At 41.7% G+C, this 22,346-nt stretch overlaps 1 protein-coding gene across 1 annotated transcript in view; it reads left to right on the top strand.

Moving 5' to 3' along the window:
* LOC120049051 (protein Shroom4-like) overlaps positions 1-16,477 on the top strand; it is a 78,542-nt gene extending 62,065 nt beyond the window's left edge. The window contains exon 3 of the mRNA XM_038995309.1: positions 16,300-16,477. Coding sequence (XP_038851237.1) covers positions 16,300-16,477 — 178 coding nt within the window. The remainder of the gene's footprint in view (positions 1-16,299) is intronic.
* Positions 16,478-22,346: the final 5,869 nt, after the last annotated feature.

The following is a 22,346-nucleotide window of genomic DNA, read 5'->3' as shown; positions in this document are numbered from 1 at the left end:
GACAAAAAGGCTTCTCAACAGTTTTTACCCCCAAGCCATAAGACTCCTGAACAGGTAATCAAATGGCTACCTGGACGATTTGAATTGTGTGCCCCCCCACCCCTCTTTTACGCTGCTGCTACTCTGTTTATCATATATACATAGTCACTTTAACTATACATTCATGTACATACTACCTCAATTGGGCCGACCAACCAGTGCTCCCGCACATTGGCTAACCGGGCTATCTGCATTGTGTCCCGCCACCCACCACCCGCCAACCCCTCTTTTACGCTACTACTACTCTGTTCATCATATATGCATAGTCACTTTAAGCATATCTACATCTACGTACTACCTCAGTCAGCCCGACTAACCGGTGTCTGTATGTAGCCCCGCTACTGTATATAGCCCCGCTACTGTTATTTTTCACTGTCTTTTTACTGTTGTTTTTATTTCTTTACTTACCTATTGTTCACCTAATACCTTTTTTGCACTATTGGTTAGAGCCTGTAAGTAAGCATTTCACTGTAAGGTCTACACCTGTTGTATTCGGCGCACGTGACAAATAAACTTTGATTTGATTTGACATTACTACACAGATCATACACTTAATGTTAGCTAGCGAGCCAGCAAGCTAACGTTCGCTAGCTAGCTAACAGTACACTTTAACTTGCAATGAAAATGACTTTCTGAAAATGTGTCTAGACTCTTACCTGTATACATGGATAAACGCTTCATGGTAGACTGGAACCACTTTCACTAAGTAAGACATCCGACTGTGTCGTTTCCGTTTTGTTTGTAACAACAGCTTGTTTGGCCCATTGTGTCAAGTCACTCCAGTTCACACTGACCATGTGCAGAAAGTAGTCAATCACAACATTTTCCCAGTGATCTTTGTTGATAGTGCCTGCGAAATTCAGGGCAGCAATGTTGTTGAGAGCAGTAGTAACACTTCTGCAGTCTCCATGGCTAATGTTATATCTTTCAAAAAAGCTGCAGTAGCAAGGATTATCTACACATACTGAGCAGCTCATGTCATAGACAGAAGCATGCTACATGGCAGACCAATCCGAAGTCAACTCGTGGCATGTCCAGCCCATCCATTATCTCAGTCAATCACGGCTACCGGGAATGTTCATGTATTTTTTTTCTGTGGCTAAACCAACTTGGCTCGTCTTTTTTGTTGTTGTATTTACAGATGGCATACACGTTTATTAAGACACATGAAAGTTCACATGTTCCAGAAGGCATTTCTACCCCAAAACACATTTTGATTAAAAAAGAAATGTTTTGTCTCTGTACTCCAGCACTTTGGATTTTAAATGATACAATGAGTATGAGATAAAGTGCAGACTGTCTGTTTTAATTTCAGGGTATTATCAACCATATTGGGTGAACCGTTTAAAAAAAATATCACTTTTTGTACATTGTCCCCCAATTTTATGGGACAAATTATTGGGACAAATTAACTTATGTCTATTAAATAAGTCAAAAGTTTTGTATTTGGTCCCATATTCCTAGCACGCAATGATTCAATCAAGCTTGTGACTCGTCAAACTTGTTGGAATCACCGTTATTGTACAAAATAATATAATGTTTCTAAACTCTTTCACACTTCAGTAAGAACAAATCTACCATACCGATGCCTACCCCCATGTACCCTGCTAAGCTTTGGAACAAATAGACCACTGACAACTGTCCATGTAGCTAGCTTGCATGCTAATCTTATCTAGCTATCTTGCTCACTTAATCTAGCAAACTAATGTTATCTGTTTTTGCTGGGGGTGGGGGGGGTTTCACTACACTTTATTCAAAACATTAGCCAGCTGGCTCTGGTTCTGGAGCTAGATTTGTCATAAGCATTGATTTAGTGAAAACTTCACGACAGATGGAAACCAATCTTGACTTCGCCATCTATTGTTATCTCAAGTTTTGGCATCTTCCATAAATTGCGGCTGCGAATCCGCTTTAGAAATAGTTAGAAACAATAAGATGAAGCTCCGGTAATATTGATAACTATAGCTAATATGCGTTTTTCTGCATTGTAATGGACACGATAGGTAAGCTGTTGGCAGGCTTCAGCTGCGGTACAGAGAAGTCAAGTGAAATGATAGTCTACAATGACTTTGCTCATGCACGCTGCAAACTACATGTTACTATAAGTTCCTTGAATTTTCTTTAGCGGATGTGTTTTCATTATCTGGATAGACACTTGTGGTTTCTAGCTAACGTTACATCAATCAAAGCAGTGGCGCGTATAGTGAAGCTAAACTTTAACGGTCAAAACCATTCATCTTGGTGCGACGGGGGGAGTGGGTTTGCAAAATGCTATCATATCAAGCAATTATACCATTTATAAAATGGTCAGATATACAGTACCAGTCAAATGTTTGAACACACTTACTCATTCCAGGGTTTTTCTTTTTTTATACTATTTTCTACATTGTAGAATAATAGTGAAGGCATCAAAACGATAAAATAACACATATGGAATTATATAGTAACCAAAAAAGTGTTCAACAAATCAAAATATATTTTGTATTTGAGATTCTTCAAAGCAGTCACCCTTTGCCTTGATGACAGCTTTGCGCACTCTTGGCATTCTCTCAACCAGCTTCATGAGGCAGTCACCTGGAACGCATTTCAATTAACAGCTGTGCCTTGATAAAAGTTAATTTGTGGAATTTCTTTCCTTTAATGCGTTTGAGCCAATCAGTTGTGTTGTGACAAGGTAGGGGGGTATACAGAAGATAGCTGTATTTGGTAAAAGACCAAGTCCATATTATGGCAAGAAGAGCTCAAATAAGCAAAGAGAAATGACATTCCATCATTACTTTAAGACATGAATGTCAGTCAATACGGAACATTTCAAGAACTTTGAAAGTGTCTTCAAGTGCAGTTGCAAAAACCATCAAGCGCTATGATGAAACTGGCTCTCATGAGGACCGCCACAGGAAAGGAATCCTCTGCTGCAGAGGAGAAGTTCATTAGAGTTACCAGCCTCAGAAATTGCAGCCCAAATAAATGCTTCACAGAGTTCAAGTAACAGACAAATCTCAACATCAACTGTTCAGAGGAGACGGTGTGAATCAGGGCTTCATGGTTGAATTGCTGCAAAGAATCCACTACTAAGTACACCAATAATAAGAAGAGACTTGCTTGGGCCAAGAAACACGAGCAATGGACATTAGACCGGTGGAAATTTGTCGATTGGGCTGTATTCCAATTTGGAGATTTTTGGTTCCAACCGCCGTGTCTTTGTGAGATGCGGTGTGGGTGAACGGATGATCTTGTGTATTTTCCACCATAAAGCATGGAAAAGGAGGTGTTATGGTGTAGGAGTGGTTTTCTGGTGACACTCATTTATTTTGAATTCAAGGCACACTGAACCAGCATGGCTACCACAGCACTCTGCAGCAATACGACATGCCATCTGGTTTGGTCTTAGTGGGACTATCATTTGTTTTCCAACAGGACAATGACCCAACATACCTCCAGGCTGTTTAAGGGCTATTTTACCAAGAAGGAGAGTGATGGAGTGCTGCATCAGATGACCTGGCCTCCACAATCCCCCGACCTCAAACAAATTGAGATGGTTTGGCATGAGTCGGACCGCAGAGTGAAGGAAAAGCAGCCAACAGGTGCTCAGCATATGTGTGAACTCCTTCAAGGCTGATGGAAAAGCATTGCAGGTTAAGCTAGTTGAGAGAATGCCAAGAGTTTGCAAAGCTGTCATCAAGGCAAAGGGTGGCTATTTGAAACATATTTTGATTTGTTTAACACTTTTTTTGGTTACTACATCCTTCCATATGTGATATTTCATAGTTTTGATATTTTCATTACTATTCTACAATGTAGAAAATAGTAAAAATAAAGAAAAAACCTTGAATGAGTAGGTGTTCAAAAACTTTGGACCGGTTTTGTGTGTGTGTGTGTGTGTGTGTGTGTGTGTGTGTGTGTGTGTGTGTGTGTGTGTGTGTGTGTGTGTGTGTGTGTGTGTGTGTGTGTGTGTGTGTGTGTGTGTACATTCAAAAGTTTGTGGTCAATTTGAAATTTCCTTGTTTCTGAAAGAAAAGCACATTTTCTTGTCCATTAAAATAACATCAAATTGATCAGAAATACAGTGTAGACATTGTTAATGTTGTAAATGACTATAGTAGCTGGAAACAGTGTATTTGTTGGGGGAATATCTACAGTTGAAGTCAGAAGTTTACATACATTTAGGTTGGAGTCATTAACTCGTTTTTCAACCACTCCACAAATTCCTTGTTAACAAACTATAGTTTAGGCAAGCCGGTTAGGACGAGTCCTATATCGAGTCCTATATCGACATAACCTGAAAGGCCGCTGAGCAAGGAAGAAGCCACTGCTCCAAAACTACCATAAAAAAGCCAGACTACGGTTTGCAACTACACGTGGACAAAGTTTATGTAAACTTCTGACCCACTGGGAATGTGATGAAAGCTGAAATAGAATGATTTATCTACTCTTATTCTGATATTTCACATTCTTAAAATAAAGTGGTGATCCTAACTGACCTAAGACAGGGAATTATTCTGAAATAAATCATAAAAGCTGAAATAATTCATTCTCTCCACTCTTATTCGGACATTTCACATTCTTAAAATAAAGGGGTGATCCTAACTGACCTAAGACAGGGAATCTTTACTCTGATTAAATTTCAGGAATTGTGAAAAAGTGAGTTTAAATGTATTTGGCTAAGGTGTATGTAAACTTCCGACTTCAACTGTAAATGTGTAATATCTCTGTCATTTTTAAAGTCATGCCCCCCTCGTCCTTGACTTTTACTAAATAAGTGTATATTACACACTGCCGTTGTATCACAAACAGAACTGGAGTTATAACCAGTTTTAGGAGGGCATGTCATTGTTTGAATGGTTTTCCCCGGCCTGGTCCGCTCCTTCTCCATGAATTGAATGTGCCGTGCCCAGTTGATAATCACCCAGATAATTGCCTCAAAACTGAACCTAAACTATAACAAAACTAATTTCACACATATAACAGATTATATAAAAATGAAGTATGGTGTGATGGGTGAGTTGTGAAAGAAATACAGGGTGGGCCATTCTAATGTATTCATCTATTCTAATTATAATCTCAAAACGATGTACCCTATATCAGTCCACTGAATCCAAGCAGTGTTATTAGTCTACTCTAGGCCTACTTGGAGTCAGCTACAAAGTGAGAGCGTGTGTAATTTACAATGGTAAGACCAAGACTAATGGATGCACATGCTGCAATAGCGTTGCTACACGATCTAAATGAAAACGACTCGGATGGCGGGGAAGAAATGGATTAGGATATAGTTGATGATTAGAATTCTGATTCATGCATTCATCCATATCTGGGAAAGGATCCATATTGGGCAGCGGTGAGCGAGTGTCAGATAATGTTTTGGATCAGATGACATGGCTGTACTAGGTGAAAGGAGGACAGCACACAGCATGCTGGCCTTGTGCTGTGTTCTACAAAATGTTTGACTTGGCTGCTAACAACGCTGTGAAAGAAATACAGGGTGGGCCATTCTAATGTATTCATCTATTCTAATTATAATCTCAAAACGATGTACCCTATATCAGTCCACTGAATCCAAGCAGTGTTATTAGTCTACTCTAGGCCTACTTGGAGTCAGCTACAAAGTGAGAGCGTGTGTAATTTACAATGGTAAGACCAAGACTAATGGATGCACATGCTGCAATAGCGTTGCTACACGATCTAAATGAAAACGACTCGGATGGCGGGGAAGAAATGGATTAGGATATAGTTGATGATTAGAATTCTGATTCATGCATTCATCCATATCTGGGAAAGGATCCATATTGGGCAGCGGTGAGCGAGTGTCAGATAATGTTTTGGATCAGATGACATGGCTGTACTAGGTGAAAGGAGGACAGCACACAGCATGCTGGCCTTGTGCTGTGTTCTACAAAATGTTTGACTTGGCTGCTAACAACGCACACGTGTTGTTCAAGCAGTGCATGAACAACACCATGAGCATTAGAGACTTCATCATGAGTCTGGCACACAGGGCTACGTGAGAGACATATGAGGGCCAAGGCAACAGCAAAGTTGCTACGTGTTCCAAATTGCGCACGGCTCCCGGGAAGGAAAAACTGCAAGGTGGGCAGATGCACTCGAAACAGAACCCATGACACCTGTTTCAGCTGCGAGCGACATGTTTGTGGGAAGTGTTGCAATCAAGTGAAAGTGACAAAGATTTGTGGTGACTTTTAGGACAAGAGATAACAGCTAAATGAGATCCAACTGTTACGTGAAGACGCACGCCATACTGTAAGCACGAGCAAGGCCATAAATAATGTGTCCAATTACTGACAATAATAGACTATTTTTGACTGCTGTCATATCGACACTTAAATTTGTTTTTAATGCCATTATTGTTTTTGTGCTGATTTTCACTTCACAAGCATGCTTGGCGCTTATACTGATGTTTAGGCTACAGATATTTTTAATTTATTTGTAAAAAAAATTCTTACTTGACTGTTTGTCTTGTGGTTTGGGTATTTTTATTTGTTTTGTCATTATAAAAATAAGCTTTTATTGTGTTTCAAAGCACATGCTTTTTTCATAGTTGTAACAAAGGCACTCCAATAATAACATGTATTTTACACTTGAAATGCTGTGCTTTGAGTGGTTTTACATTTGTCCATATAGCCTACAGTAACATAAACGAATGTTCTTTCAAATATTTATATATCGTATTTTGTTACCCGAGACCTTCATTAACACAACCACATGTAATCTAAGGTTCAGTTTTCTATAAACAGATACTACACATTTTAGCCACCGCTAGCTAACCATCAATGGAAGTGATGGGGACAATTGTGCGAGTAAAAAAAAAAAAAAACGTTTTAAGTAACATCAAACCAAATATTTTGATTTGAGTTGATTTCACACGCACCCCCCTCCCCGAAGGCTATTGGCAAGACCTCCCCTGCTGTGCCAAGGACCAGGTAAAACAATACCCTAACCCCCTTACCTTCCTCCTTCTCCTGACAAAACAATGGGCATTCCTGCCATTCCTAATGCCTCTTCCTCTCTCTCTAACTCAACCCATCTCATCCCCCCGTTCTTTCTTCCTCTCTCTGAATGTGTCTTAAATGGCACCCTATTCCCTATAAAGTTCACTACTTTTGTCCAGAGTCCTATGGGCCCTGGTCAAAAGTAGTGCACTTTAAAGGCAATAGGGTGCCATTTGGAACACAGACCCTAACGCAACACATGTCCTCTCTTCTTTAATCTATTTCCCAGAGGAGGACAAACAATAACTTACTCTACCACTAATCGGACCCAGGGGGTGTGCGTGTGTGTTTTAAATGCAGGATTCTGCCACAGTTGAAATGTGCCCTGTCAGCGCTCACCGGAGCAGACAGAAATCGTCTTTGTGTGTGTGTGTGTCTCAGTATTTGTGTTTCTGTGTTTGTTAGTGTCTCTCTGTGAGTGTTTCGTCTCTATGCCTTTGTCTGTGTCTTTGTGTGGTGTGTGTGTTTCGTCTCTTTTCATCTCTGTGCGTTTCTCTTTGTTGTGTGTGTCCTCTCTGCGTGTGGCCTGCCATAGTGATTATTGCAGCTGAGTCCTCATGGCTTCTATTAGCTGTCCCATTAAACAAGGATTCCAATGATACATTACCTCCACACACACACACACACATACACTACTACACATGCCTACAAGATGTGTGTGTCTCGTGGGAAGAGGGATAGAATCTTGTCAGATCAACTGCATGTGAGAATGTGAGACATGACGATGGACATAATCGCACCACTGAGTGTGTGTGTGTGTGTGTGTGATCACTGTCTGTGGCTGGTAAAAGGTCCTCCATGTTTTTTAAATGTACACTGAACAAAAATATAAAACGCAACATGAAACAATTTCTAAGATTGGTGACATGTCTGAGTATGCAGGCCATACTCGACGCGGCTTATGGTATAGAAATAAACATTACATTCTCAGGCAACAGGTCTGGTGGACATTCCTGTAGTCAGCATGCCAATTGCACGCTCCCTCAAAACTTGAGACATCTGTGGCATTGTGTTGTGTGACAAAACTGCACATTTTAGAGCAGCCTTTTATTGTCCGCAGCACAAGGTGCAGCTGTGTAATGATCATGTTGTTTAATCAGCTTCTTGATATGCCACACCTGTCAGGTGGCTGGATTATCTTGGCAAAGGAGAAATGCTGACTAACAGGGATGTAAGCCAATTTGAGAGAAATATGCTTTTTGTGTGTATGGATAATTTCAGGGATCTTTTTATTTCAGCTCATGAAACATGGGACCAACACTTTGCATGTTGCATTTATATTTTTGTTCAGTGTATATTTTTCTTGAGTTTGTTGGATAGACATGGGGAGGACACACAAGAAAGTAAGGAAGAGAGATGGTAGAAGGGTGTGGGCATGATTCGAACCCGTGCCAGCACTGGAACACTGGAATGTGCTCTGAAGGCAGCGGCTAGACGACTCGTATGTTTTATTCTCTGGAGTGACAATGGTGATATACAGGCAGGAAACACCAACATAAAGTGTCTTTATAGGGTGTTGGGCCTCCACGAGCCTCCAGAACAGTGTCGTGTCTTTGGCATCATTAAAGTGAAGACTGTTATTTGATCAAATCAGTTCTCTGTAATTATTATTATGTGATTAAACTAATCATGTAAATTTAATTACCTAGGAAGTTGGGGCACCAAGGAAAATCTTCAGATTACAAAGTTATAATTTTCCTAATATAACTTCAGATATTTTAATATCTGATCAATTAGTCTTCTAATTAATGAAATATTCTTTACCTCACGTTAGTCTCATTCCAAACGTCGTAAATTGTTGGTTATCTGCACGAACCCAGCCTTTACTATGAATCATCCATACACCAATTGTCTTAATCATTTATTTACTAACTAAATAATCGCAGAAATGCATAAACAAACAAACAGTACATATGGTTACAAGGAAATGATAGGGGAGGTTCCCTAGTGGGCTAAGCCGATATGACGGCTTGGTGGACAAAGGGAAGTGGGTGTGGACTGAGAAGGGCGGGAATTACAAAAGAGTCACTACACAGTTGATAATTATATTAATTGAAATGCTAATCCTTTGCACATGAACTCTCACTCATTCGGGAATAATTGCAATCAATGTATTTTTTACGCCCAGTGTGTCATCGTGATCTCTGTTAGAATCGTCAGTCCTTCTGTTGGAAAGTTCATCTGAGCGTCTCTCTGCTTCCCTGAAGTTTTTCATGGTTAGAATGGATACTTCAAGTACCATTCAGAAATGTTCTTATAGTATAGATGTTTCGGCGGTTGTCGGTCTTCTCATCCCATCGCACATAATTTCTAGCTGCAGACTAGTAATTAGTATCTAAGATTTGCTCTTATTCTGTCGGAATCGATAGTCTCAGAGTTTAACCATTTCCATCCGTGTAGACAATGCTCCACGTGGTATGGTTAGGAATTCAACAACCATTGTAACCTTAGTGGACACTGAGGTTTTTGTGGTCTCTACCCAAACCTTCGCCCCCTCAGCTAACCGAGGTACGCATGGTCTGAAGAGGATTTCTTCAGGTGGTGGTTTTATTCGTAACAGTAGAAAAGGGCTGTCCCATGAACCAGATCATGTCTGTGCTCGTGGGGGCGGGTCAATGACTTAGTTAAACTTTAAAGGGAATACAATTCTCACACATTAACGGTTTAAAATTACATTACATAATTTCACAAATAGTTTCATCTTTACTCATTCATTTTAAACAATAATTAGACGCAAACCTCCTGTATAAACAGAGTTATGGTAATGTGGCTGTATTGTCTTTCATGAGGTCACAAACATGAAACAAAACGGACCGGGTCGTAGCTGGCTTCTCCACCGACCGTTTACACATTCTCCAAAACATGTTCAGTTCTCAAGTTCTGTGATGTAGAAGAAGTTCCTTTGTTCTCTCTATGTGTCTCTTTCTGCATGGCCAGGAGGAGAGAGTCTCCTCCAAGAATTTACGACCTGAGATAACAGAACCTGGGTGTAGGAGGGAGAGAGGGGGAAGCCACTCGTGATGGTAGTGAAAACGCAGTCTCAATCACTGCTCCAGAATCTCCCAGTGTCCAATTGGGTTGAGATCTGGTGACTGAGACACACACACACACACACACACACACACTTTAAACCCCCTATGCTCGTTTTAGGCCCCTCTTTCAAAGTCACTGAGATCTCTTCTTCTAGCCATGGTAGCCAAAATAATGGGCAACTAGGCATTTTTATATATGACCCTAAGCATGATGGGATGTTAATAGCTTAATTATCTCAGGAACCACACTTGTGTGGAAGCACCTGCTTTCACTAATGTGACCCTAAACATGATGGGATCTTAATTGCTTAATTAACTCAGGAACCATGAGGGAGAGGGTTACACATTTGGGGGGGGTCACATTGGCATTTTCAACTGCATTCCTTTCTTTTTAAAGAGATATTGAGAGTAAGTAAGTGAGATATAAAGAGAGAGAGAGAGAAAGGGGGGGACATACATACATACAGTTGAAGTCGGAAGTTTACATACAAGTTTTACACAATTCCTGACATTTAATCCTAGTAAAAATTACCTGTCTTAGGTCAGTTAGGATCACCACTTCATTTTAAGAATGTGAAGTGTCAGAATAATAGTAGAGAGAATGATTTATTTCAGCTTTTATTTCTTTCATCACATTCCCAGTGGGTCAGAAGTTTACATACACTCAGTTCTGCTCACAATTTTTTTATGGGATTGAGGTCAGAGCTTTGTGAAGGCCACTCCAATACCTTGACTTTGTTGTCCTTAAGCCATTTTGCCACAACTTTGGAAGTATGCTTGGTGGTCATTGTCCATTTGGAAGACCCATTTGCGACCAAGCTTTAACATCCTGACTGTCTTGAAATGTTGCTTCAATATATCCACATCATTTTCCTCCCTCATGATGCCATTTTGTGTAGTGCACCAGTCCCTCCTGCAGCAAAGCACCCCCCACAACATGATGCTGCCACCCCCATGCTTCAGGGTTGGCATGGTGTTCTTCGGCTTGCAAGCGTCCACATTTCTTTCTGCAAACATAACGATGGTCATTATGGCCAAACAGTTCTATTTCTATTTCTCCAAAAAGTACAATCTTTGTCCCCATGCAGTTGCAAACCGTCTGGCTTTTTTGATGGCGGTTTTGGAGCTATGGCTTCTTCCTTGCTGAGCGACCTGTCAGGTTATGTCGATATAGGACTCATTTTACTGTGGATATAGATACTTTTGTACCTGTTTCCTCCAGCATCTTCACAAGGTCCTTTGCTGTTGTTCTGGGATTGATTTTCAGTTTTCGCACAAGTACGCTCATCCCTAGGAGACAGAACGCATCTCCTTCCTGAGCGGTATGACGGCTGCGTGGTCTCATGGTGTTTATACTTGCGTAATATTGTTTGTACAGATGAACGTGGTACCTTCAGGCGTTTGGAAATTGCTCCCAAGGATGAACCAAACTTGTGGAGGTCAACTGTTATTTTTCTGAGGTCTTGGCTGATTTCTTTTGATTTTCCCATGATGTCAAGCAACGAGGCACTGAGTTTGAAGGTAGGCCTTGAAATACATCCACAGGTACACCTCCAATTGACTCAAATTATGTCAATTAACCCATCAGAAGCTTCTAAAGCCATGACATAATTTTATGGAATTTTCCAAGCTGTTTAAAGGCACAGTCAACTTAGTGTATGTAAACTTCAGATCCACTGGAATTGTGATAGTGAATTATAAGTGAAATAATCTGTCTGTAAACAATTGTTGGAAAAATTACTTGTGTCATGCACAAAGTAGGTGTCCTAGCCAACTTGCCAAAACTATAGTTTGTTAACAAGAAATTTGTGGAATGGTTGAAAAACTAGTTTTAATGACTCCAACCTAAGTGTATGTAAACTTCCGACTTCAACTGTACATACACACACACACACACAGTCTCAGTAACAAACAGGGTATTGTCCTTCTGTGGACTTCACCCTTCCTGATAGATCCCCCTGGAATGGACCTTAGTCTCCCTGCACTGATTAACTGGTGTGTGTGATGGGGGACCACAAAGTAAACAAACTGCTGATTGCAGTCTGGTACATAGAGAAACACACATACTGAGGACCCATAAAGCAAACAAATATGCGATGATTGCAGTCTGAACACAAAGGTAGAGGGGGGAGAGAGTGAGAGGGGGTAGAAGGGGTGAGAGCAGGGAGAGGGGGAGGAGGGTTGAGACAGAGGGGTGTTGAGGTTGTGACTATAGTTAACCCTCTGCCTTCTGAAGAAAGCACGTTATGTAAGAAATCTAAACACACACAGACACGCTTGAAGATTGCAGCGACGGTGGCCTCTGGAAATCCTCTTCAACCCCAGGACTAATATTGTGTGTGTGTGTGCGTGCGTGCGTGCGTGCGAGTTCTCGATCGGAGTCTGTCTTCTCCCACTGTTCTGGATGTTGTTAAAGTGAATTTTCAGAGGAGTTCTTGATCTTTATCCCCTTTATCTCCATATTTCGTGGTATCCAATTGGTAGTTACAGTCTTGTCCCATTGCTGCAACTCCTGTACAGACCCAGGAGAGGCAAAGGTCGAGAGCCATGCGTCCTCCAAAATACGATCCTGCCAAGTCGCACTGTTTGCCCTTACCCGGAAGCCAGCCGCACCAATGTGTCGGAGTAAACACTGTACATCTGGTGAACGACGTCAGCTTGCAGGCGCCCGGCCCGCCACAAGGAGTCACTAGAGCGCGATGGGACAAGGAAATCCCGGCCGGCCAAACCCTCCCCTAACCCGGACGACGCTGGCCCAAATGTGTGCTGCCTCATGGGTCTCCCGGTCATGGCTGGCAGTGACACAGCCTGGGATCGAACCCTGGGCTGTAGTGATTCCTAAAGCCCCGCAATGTAATGCCTTAGATCGCTGCGCCACTCGGGAGGCCTCACAAGGAGTTCTATGGATTCATTTTGAATCTACAGACTGCCTACTTCTCCCACTGCTCTCTCCTTTCTTTCTCTCCCCCTCCTCTACTCCTCTTTTCCCCTCTCTCCTATACATACCCTGCTGAGGTCTTCTCATCTCTGTGTTGTACTATCGCTACTCAGCAAAGGGCAAGAAAACACCAGTCTGGCTGGATGCCACAATAACACTAATCTCTTCTTCTCTTCCTTCTCTCTTTTTACCCCTATATTTCTCCCTTTCCATCTCTCTCTCCATTTGAGCCCCTCTGAAATGTTCTCTCTCGTTGCTTCTGCAGTTCCAAAACTGGTGTCTTCCTTTTTCTCTCCCTCCCACTCCTGCCCTCTTCCCCGTCTCTCCCCCTCCTTCTCTATCTTTCTCTCTCTCTCTCTCTCTCTCCATCTCTCCCTCCCCCTCCCTTCCTCTCTCTTCTTCTCCCTCTCCCTCCCCCCTCTTTCTCTCTTCTAGACAGGAAGTACCTCTGCGTATTTCCCTGTGTGGAACAATAACACTGTGGAACTCTGGGTATTATTTTAACAGCGTCCCAGTCTTTATCTGCTCCGAACATAGCTTCCTCTCTGCCTCTCTTTCTGTTTCTCTCTCTCTCTTCCTCTCCCCCCGAGTCACTCACAGTATTCTGCCTAGAGAGAGATAGAGGGATTGAATGGGAGTGGGGGAGGGAGGGAGGATGGGGGAAACAAAGGCAGAGAGAGAGCTATGTTTGGTCTAAGTGACTGAAGCGAGGGACGGTGAGAAGGAGGGAGAGAGGGGAACAAGAGGGTAGATGAGGTTTGTCGGTTGGTTTTTTGGGAGTCTAGGTCAGTTGAGATGGACCACAGAGAGAGAGAAGACTTTGAACACAGTCTCGTTCTATTACTAGAGGACTATAGGGCTGCTCCGAAGGATATAACTACTCCTAGAAACAGAACCTAACTCTCTTAATAGGGCTAGGACTGTTGGACTACTCCTAGAGACAGAACCAAACCCACCTAGCAAGGCCAGAGAACTGGATTAAGGAGGGATTGAGAATTTAAAGGGAACTTCTTATCACAACAGTTTTTATTGCCTCCTTTTGAACACCGCAGTGGAAATGTTATGTTGAAGACTTGATAAACAGTAGTAAGTAGCCGGACCACCTTCTTTGGGCTAAGTCCATTGTCGTCTGTGTTGGATTGAAGATCTTTGGGCATCTTTATAAGGACTGCTCTCAGACCAGTCTATGGTTGAACTAACATTGGGCCTGACCCTAACTGTGACCCAGTAGACACGGTTCTAGGATCAGGTGTGACTAGGGCCTCTTCTGTGTGGATCCACTCTGGTATGTTATAGACTGACTCGGGAACAGTTAGAAAGTATCGGGTGTTTGTTTCCTCTTATCATCTCCTTTAGTTCCTCTCCTTTTCTCTTTTTATCCCCTACCTTCCATTCATCTTCTCCCTTCTCTGCAGTGTGTACTGTTCTACCTTCACTCCTCTTTGTGTCTTTGAACTTGTAGGCGTCTTCAAGGTGTGACTGGGTGTATGTCTGATCTCTGTTTTTGTGTGTCTTAATGTGTATATCATTTCATTACTCAGTGTCATTGTGACTCAGAGTAAATGCCCTTCAATCTAGTCTCTTCAACTTTATTCTAGTTTAGGAGTCAGTATCAGTCAGTTGTTCTAGTTTCTTCTACCACATATAGTATTATCAGTTGTTTCTGTATCAGTGTTTCACGCAGTCATACATTCACAATGTTTTATGGGTCAAAGTAACATAAATAATGTCTATACATAAACCATGGAATGTGGTTTATCTTGCTATCCATCAGTCAGAGTAAAGCATTCAGCTACTGTTCTGTAGACTATGTTTATAAATAGAACTAAGGACGGTCTTGTGAAGTTTATTTGATTTCCTGAATGTCTGACGGTGTCCGACACTGATTGGTTCCGGTCGCTAACTGGCTAATCATGTTAACTGTGGCTTGGGATGTCGAGGGCGATTAACTGTTCCTTTATATCTGGCTGCTTGACAAATGTAACACTAGGACTAGGTCAGTGGAACACATTCTGTCTGAGGACAGTAGAACTACATTATATCTCACGTTATTTTCTTCCATTTCAATATTTTTTTTAATAACTCTGTTTCATCATGTCATGTTTCACAAAGATGTCTGAGTACAGTAGATTATCTCAAATTATACTGCCGAAGACAAAAATTAGAGATATTTGGATATTAAATATCTCACATTTTTGTCTTCGGCAGTATACTTCTAAATAACTTTTCTCTGTGTATATCCTAGTGTAGTTCAATGGATCAGATTCTAAGTACAGTATATCTCTAAATACTGTATAGGCTGGTTTTTCCAGACACAGATTTAGTTTTCCTTTCTATATTCGCTTCTTGTTTTTTATTTTAGCTTGGTTTTCATAGTCATCAATAATTCCAGGACCAATCTGGGCTCCATTAACAGTCCTGGGGCAAAACTAATCTTAGGTCCATTCATAGTCCTGGAATAAATGATAATAGTGTTTGTTCTATTCCGTTTGGGGACTTCCAAAATCTCTCCCTAATTCCTGAACTATACCAAGAGGAACATTTTCAGGGAACAGACAATCATTCTGACAAGTGCACACATGGACACACACACACACACAATCTTCCTGAGAGAAATCCAAAAGGAGCAATTTTAGGAACTATTCCGTTTACTTTAATGAATGGCCATAAATCATAAACAGAAATTTTCCCAACGTTTTCTTACTTCCGACTGTGCCAGATCCTCATTCATCCTCCATCAGGGTTCTTCCTCCTCAATATTCCCAGAATTCCTCTGTCGAAATTCTCCCCTGAGAGGAAAACTTTTTCAGAGTTATTCCCAGTGCGTTATTCCGAAATTATTAATAGCTTCAGAATAATGGGCCATTCATGAACAGGAGTCTCCTGGGAACTCACCGAAGTTTGTTCTAGGCTCCTACCTGGCATATATACACTGCTTATGGTACTTCCTTTTGGGTGTACATAGACTTCCTTTTGGGTGTACCGACAAATCATGTTACCCCTACTGTTACCCCTACATTATCCCTTTTTTTCTTGAACCTTTATTTAACTAGGCAAGTCAGTTAAGAACAAATTCTTATTTACAATGACAGCCTAAACCGGCCAAACCCGGACGACGCTGGGCCAATTGTGCGTCGCCCTATGGGACTCCCAATCACGGCCGGTTGTGATACAGCCTGGATTCGAACCAGGGTGCCTGTAGTGACGCCTCAAACACTGAGAGACTGCTGCGCCACTCGGGAGCCAATCCCTCACCTGTATGTGTGTGTTCCCGCTCTCTCACCAGACGCAGTGTACCTGTGATCAGGCCTCACTCGTGGAACCTGGCCAAGCTTTCATCAACGGAGTCCCCCCACAGTTCTACCCCTGTCCCCCCTCCTACCCCCCCTTCCCCCCCATCTGCCATGCAGCTCCATCCTGGGCCCTACACACTACCCTGGCACTCTACAGCAGACAACAGGTAACATACACACAGATGCATATATACAGACACATACACACAAACACACTGGGCCCTATACACTACCCTGGCACAGCAGACAGCAGGTAATTGTAATTTATATTGTGAAGATACGGGATGACTAAGTACCCTGGCTTATATGTGAATTAGAGTTTATAGCAGTCTGTCCCTTTCTATCCGATTCCCCCAGAGAATCTTGTCTCCCAACCTTCTATCAAGCTATGTTTGCACACGCCACGTTTGTGTGTGTCATAATCATAATACTAATAATCATAATACTGAATGAATCATGAATAATGATGAGTTAGAAAGTTACAGAGGGTCAAACATCATACCCCCAAGAAATGCTAACCTCTCCTTTTATTGGTAATGGTGAGAGGTTAGCATGTCTTGGGGGTATGATCTTTGACCCGATGTAACTTTCTCACTCATCATTATTCACGATTCATTCAAGATTGAATGAATCCACATTAATGTAGAAGTGCTTAGAAACATATTATACTCTTATTTACAATAAAAGTTACTCCAAATTCACACAATACATTATTTACCATTAATTTCTATTGGTCACAAAATAATCTAAAACACAACCAAAACGAACTGCAAATGCATCCAACAAGTTTGTAGTCACACGGTTGATTATAGTCATTGCATGCTAGGAATATGGGACCAAATACTAAACTTTTGACTACTTTATATATAAGAATCTTTAGGGATGTCAATCATTTTGACCCCTACCGTTTTGAGAAAAAATATTATTACTTGTTAAACAAAATCTCTTTCTCTGAGCAATTGTGTTACTATAAAATAATATAATTTCCCCAAATAATTTCCAACCCCTGTGCGCTCGCATGTGTGTGCATATCTGAGCTGTGTGTGTTTGATGCTCGGTACACAGTCTTGTGGGAGTGCAGACTAAGGGTATTTTGACCTGTGACCTGTTTCCAAAGACTAACAATCATCAGGAAGCTTAGTGAACTCATCGTGTTCTAAAGTCAATAGCATCACTCCAGATAACAGGGGTATTTTCAGACAGGCATCGATTCACGCATTCCTCACTGGCTGATCACTCAATGGTGGGACCCCCAAACGATCAAAATGGCTTTTCACACTACTGAGACAAACTGGGCCGAGTCAAAGTTGCGGGAATAATATTTGAGCCAGCACAGTTTAATTTGGGTCGGGTACCATAGTATAAAAAGGGTATAAGTCTCTCTTCCCAAATGGTACCCTATTCCCTCATTGTGCACTGCTTTTAGCCTGAGCGAATAGTGTAATTTTGGATTGACCCTAAATCTGTGAGGAAGGAGAAAACCACCAATGATTTCAACAACTACAAAAAAATCTATATAAGAGTTAAGAAAAAACACAATGAATTGGTTGAGAGAAAATAGTTTTAAGGAGATTTTATTTGATTAAAGTCAACACTAATAAGTACATTGAAACGTTTCCAAAGCTTATACATACTATATACTGAACAAAAATATAAAGCAACATGTAAAGTTTTGGTCCCATGTTTCATGAGCTGAAATAAAAGATCCCAGAAATGTTTCATACTCACAAAAAGCTTCTTTCTCTCAAATGTTGTGCACAAATTTCTTTACATCCCTGTTGGTGAGCATTTCTCCTTTGTCAAAATAATCAATCTACCTGACAGGTGTGGCATATCAAGAAGCTGATTTAAACAGCATGATCATTACACAGGTGCACCTTGTGCTGGGAACCATACAAGGTCACTATAAAATTAGCAGTTTTGTAACACAACACAATTCCACAGTTTTTAGGGAGCTTGCAATTGGTATGCTGACTGCAGGAATGTCCACCAGAGCTGTTGCCAGAGAATTGAATGCTAATTTCTCTATCATAAGCCACCTCCAACGTCGTTTTAGAGAATTTGGCACTACGTCCCACTGGCCTCACAACTGCAGACGTCGTGTAACCAAGCCAGCCCAGGATCTTCACATCTGGCTCCTCCACCTGCGGGATCATCTGAGACCAGCCACCTGGACAGCTGATGAAACTGAGGAGTATATCTGTCTAATTAAAGCCCTTTTGTGGGGGAAAACTATGGCCTTCCCAGGCCCACCAATGGCTGCTTCCCTGCTCAGTCATGCAAAATCCATAGATTAGAGCCTAATGAATTTATTTCAATTAAATGATTTCCTTAAATGAACTGTAACTCAGTAAAATCGTAGACATTTTTCCATGTTGCATTTATATTTTTGTAAAGTATAGTAATATAACTATGCTTTATGTGTGTGCGTGCCTATGTGCATTACTGATTCTAGCCAGTAACAACAAGAAATAGATTGCCTGATATGTTCAGTACATCAGAATGTCCACAGTTAGCTGTGTAGCGTATACACACAGAGACACACACATGCACGCAGTGGTTCCCCTTTGATAACTATTAATGATTTAACTTCTTTTGGCTGAGATCCCGCTAACAGGATCGATTTGACAGCCAGTGAAAGTGCAGGGCGCCAAATTTAAACAACAGAAATCTCATAGTTAAAATTCCTCAAGCATACAAGTATTTCACACCATTTTAAAGATACACTTCTTGTTAATCCCACCACAGTGTCCGATTTCAAATAGGCTTTTCGGCGAAAGCACCACAAACGATTATGTTAGGTCAGAGCCAAGTCACAGAAAAACACAGCCATTTTTCCAGCCAAAGAGAGGAGTTACAAAAATCAGAAATAGAGATAGAATTAATCACTAACCTTTGATCTTCATCAGATGACACTCATAGGACTTCATGTTACACAATACATGTATGTTTTGTTCAATAAAGTTCCTATTTATATAAAAACATCTCAGTATACATTGGCGCGTTATGTTCAGTAGTTCCAAAAACATCCGGTGATTTTGCAGAGAGCCACATCAATTTACAGAAATACTCATTATAAATGTTGATTAAAATACAAGTGTTATACATGGAACTTTAGATACACTTCTCCTTAATGCAACCGCTGTGTCAGATTTCGAAAAAGCAAACCATGCAATAATATGAGTACGGCGCTCAGAGCCCAAACAAGACAAAAAGATATCCGCCATATTGTGCAGTCAACAGAAGTCAGAAATAACATTATAAACATTCACTTACCTTTGATGATCTTCATCAGAATGCACTCCCAGGAATCCCAGTTCCACAATAAATGTTTGTTTTGTTCGATAATGTCCATCATTTATGTCCAAATAACTCAGTTTTGTTCGCGCGTTCAGTACACAATCTAAACTCACGACGCGGGCAGATCCAGCGGAAAGTACGGACGAAAAGTCCAAAAAGTTCCGTTACAATCCGTAGAAACATGGCAAACGATGTATAGAATCAATCTTTAGGATGTCTTTAACATAAATCTTCAATAATGTTCCAACCGGAGAATTCCTTTGTCTTCAGAAATGCGATGGAACAGAGCTCGCTCTCACGTGAACGCGCATGGTCAGCGCATGTTCAGCTCATGGCTTACTCTTACCTTACTCAATCCCCTCTCATTCAGCCCCACTTCACAGTAGAAGCATCCAACAAGGTTCTAAAGACTGTTGACATCTAGTGGAAGCCTTAGGAAGTGAAACATGACCAATATCCCACTGTATCTTCAATAGAGAATGAGTTGAAAAACGACCAACCTCAGATTTCCCACTTCCTGGTTGGATTTCTTCTCAGGTTTTTGCCTGCCATATGAGTTATGTTATACTCACTTTATACTCACAGACATCATTCAAACAGTTTTAGAAACTGCAGTGTTTTCTATCCAAATATAATACTATTATGCATATATTAGCAACTGGGACTGAGTAGCAGGCAGTTTACTCTGGGCACCTTATTCATCCAAGCTACTCAATACTGCACCCAGCCATAAGAAGATAATTCACTACAATTACCCCTAATAGTTTTAACGGGCTTAGATAGTCCAGTATTTATGTATCACACACACTAATGGTTTTGAATGGTGTAGATAGGCTTGAGTTTACATAAAGCTGTAATGCTTTGTGCTGCAATTCTCACAATTATGCAGTCCTCACCTTTATGGCCACATACACAAAACATACACACACACACACCCACACACACACACACACACACACACACACACACACACACACACACACACACACACACACACACACACACACACACAGACAATGCAATGTCTGATGAGACATATTCTCTCTGCATAACAGGACAATGGCATGTAACTTCCAGAACATGTGGACAAAGAGGGGAAGACAGTTAATAAACAGAACGAGTGTGTGTGTGTGTGTGTCTGTGTGTGTGTGTGTGTATGTGTCTGTCTATCTGTCTGTGTGTGACTTCCTTTGGGATGTACCGTCAGAAGTTCCATAAACGTTAAACAACCCCTTAAATAGCTAATCAAGACCTCAAACAAAGGCTGACAGTCTGACTCGAGTCCAACTTGATGACTATGATTGTGTGTGTGTGTGCCTGCCTGCCTGCCTGCCTGCAGTACGGCTGTGTTTGTGTGTGTGTATGTGTGTAGTGTATGTGTGCCCACTCTAATTCACCATAGAGTTGTTATTCCTGTCATGTTCTTTATCGTCCCTTGATGGAACGTTCGGGAGGGAGGGGATGTCATTTCCTCTGGTTACGACATAATTTCCTGTCGCCCTCTCTACCCACGATGCAGCAGTAATCCCTGACTGCTTAAAGAAGCTATCGTTCAATCTGCTCCTTTTTCTTTTCTTCCCCACAAATCCTTCAGAAACACATGGCAGAGGTAGCTCTATGAATAGGAATACAGTAAAGCAGATGAAATCAAGTAGTATATCCTATGCTTCTCTTACTTTACCATTTAGACTAGTGCAATTATAGAATAGATTCAGCTTCAGTAGGCCTACTTCTTAAGATGTAAATAATGTAGCAACTGGTATATGTCGGGTAAATTAGCCAAAATATGACTTGTATTGATGATAATACTATTTACTTAACAGAAATTAGTAATCACTCATTTCTGTCTCCTTTCCTCTCCGACCTCCCCTCTCTTCACCTCTTTACAGTGATCTGTCTATCCAGTGGAACCAGCTCTCCAGACACTACTCTACAGACAGAAGCAGTTCCCTAGGTAGCATGGACAGCCTTGACCCTCCTAGCAGCCAAGTGTACTACGATTCCCATAATTCCCCAGTGGACCCGGCCATCTTCAACAATAAGAGAGACTATGATTACAACAATTCACCAGTGGACCCTGCTATTTTCAACAATAAAAGAGACTCTGCCTATAGCTCTTTCTCAGCTAGTTCTAATATGTCAGACTATACTGTCTCATTAAGGCCCGGTGAGGCCTGTTCTATGGAGAATATCCTCCGGAACCTTGGGCCAGGGGGACCCGCCTGCCGGGTTTATGCCTGTGGCAATGCACCATCTGTGGGGACGGAGTCAGGCGAGGCCCATGATGAGACCAGTACCTCAGCCCTACTACTAAAGTCGAGGTCACTGACCAGGCCAAGAGTGAGGCAGCCGGAAGCGAAGGAGAGACCATCTTCGTACTGTTTTGAAGAGGAGGGGAGAGGGGAGAGGGGTGGAGGAGGAGGGAAGAGGGAGGCTTCAATTCCCCCCCTTCCCCCAACCAGGAAGGACAGTTTTAGGGCCACGAGAGGTCGCTTGGGGATTACAGATGTCAAAGATCAACGATGCATCTCTGCCCCCGTCGGAATTCCCAGCCTCTTCCGTTGCCATGCCGAGGACGATGACGACAATCCTCAGAACGTTCCTGGTGTTTCGGTTATTCCCAGCTGGAATGGCTATTCCGCTCCTTGCAAGGCGTCAAAGGCAGAGGGAGACATGGGAAATGGGAAAAGGGTTGGGGTTGGGAATTTTAAAGGAGATTCTTTGGAGCAATACTACACCC

This window comes from Salvelinus namaycush, chromosome 6, assembly GCF_016432855.1.
Source record: "Salvelinus namaycush isolate Seneca chromosome 6, SaNama_1.0, whole genome shotgun sequence".
Taxonomy (NCBI): Eukaryota; Metazoa; Chordata; class Actinopteri; order Salmoniformes; family Salmonidae; genus Salvelinus; species Salvelinus namaycush.
This window is presented reverse-complemented; position numbering and strand designations above follow the sequence as displayed.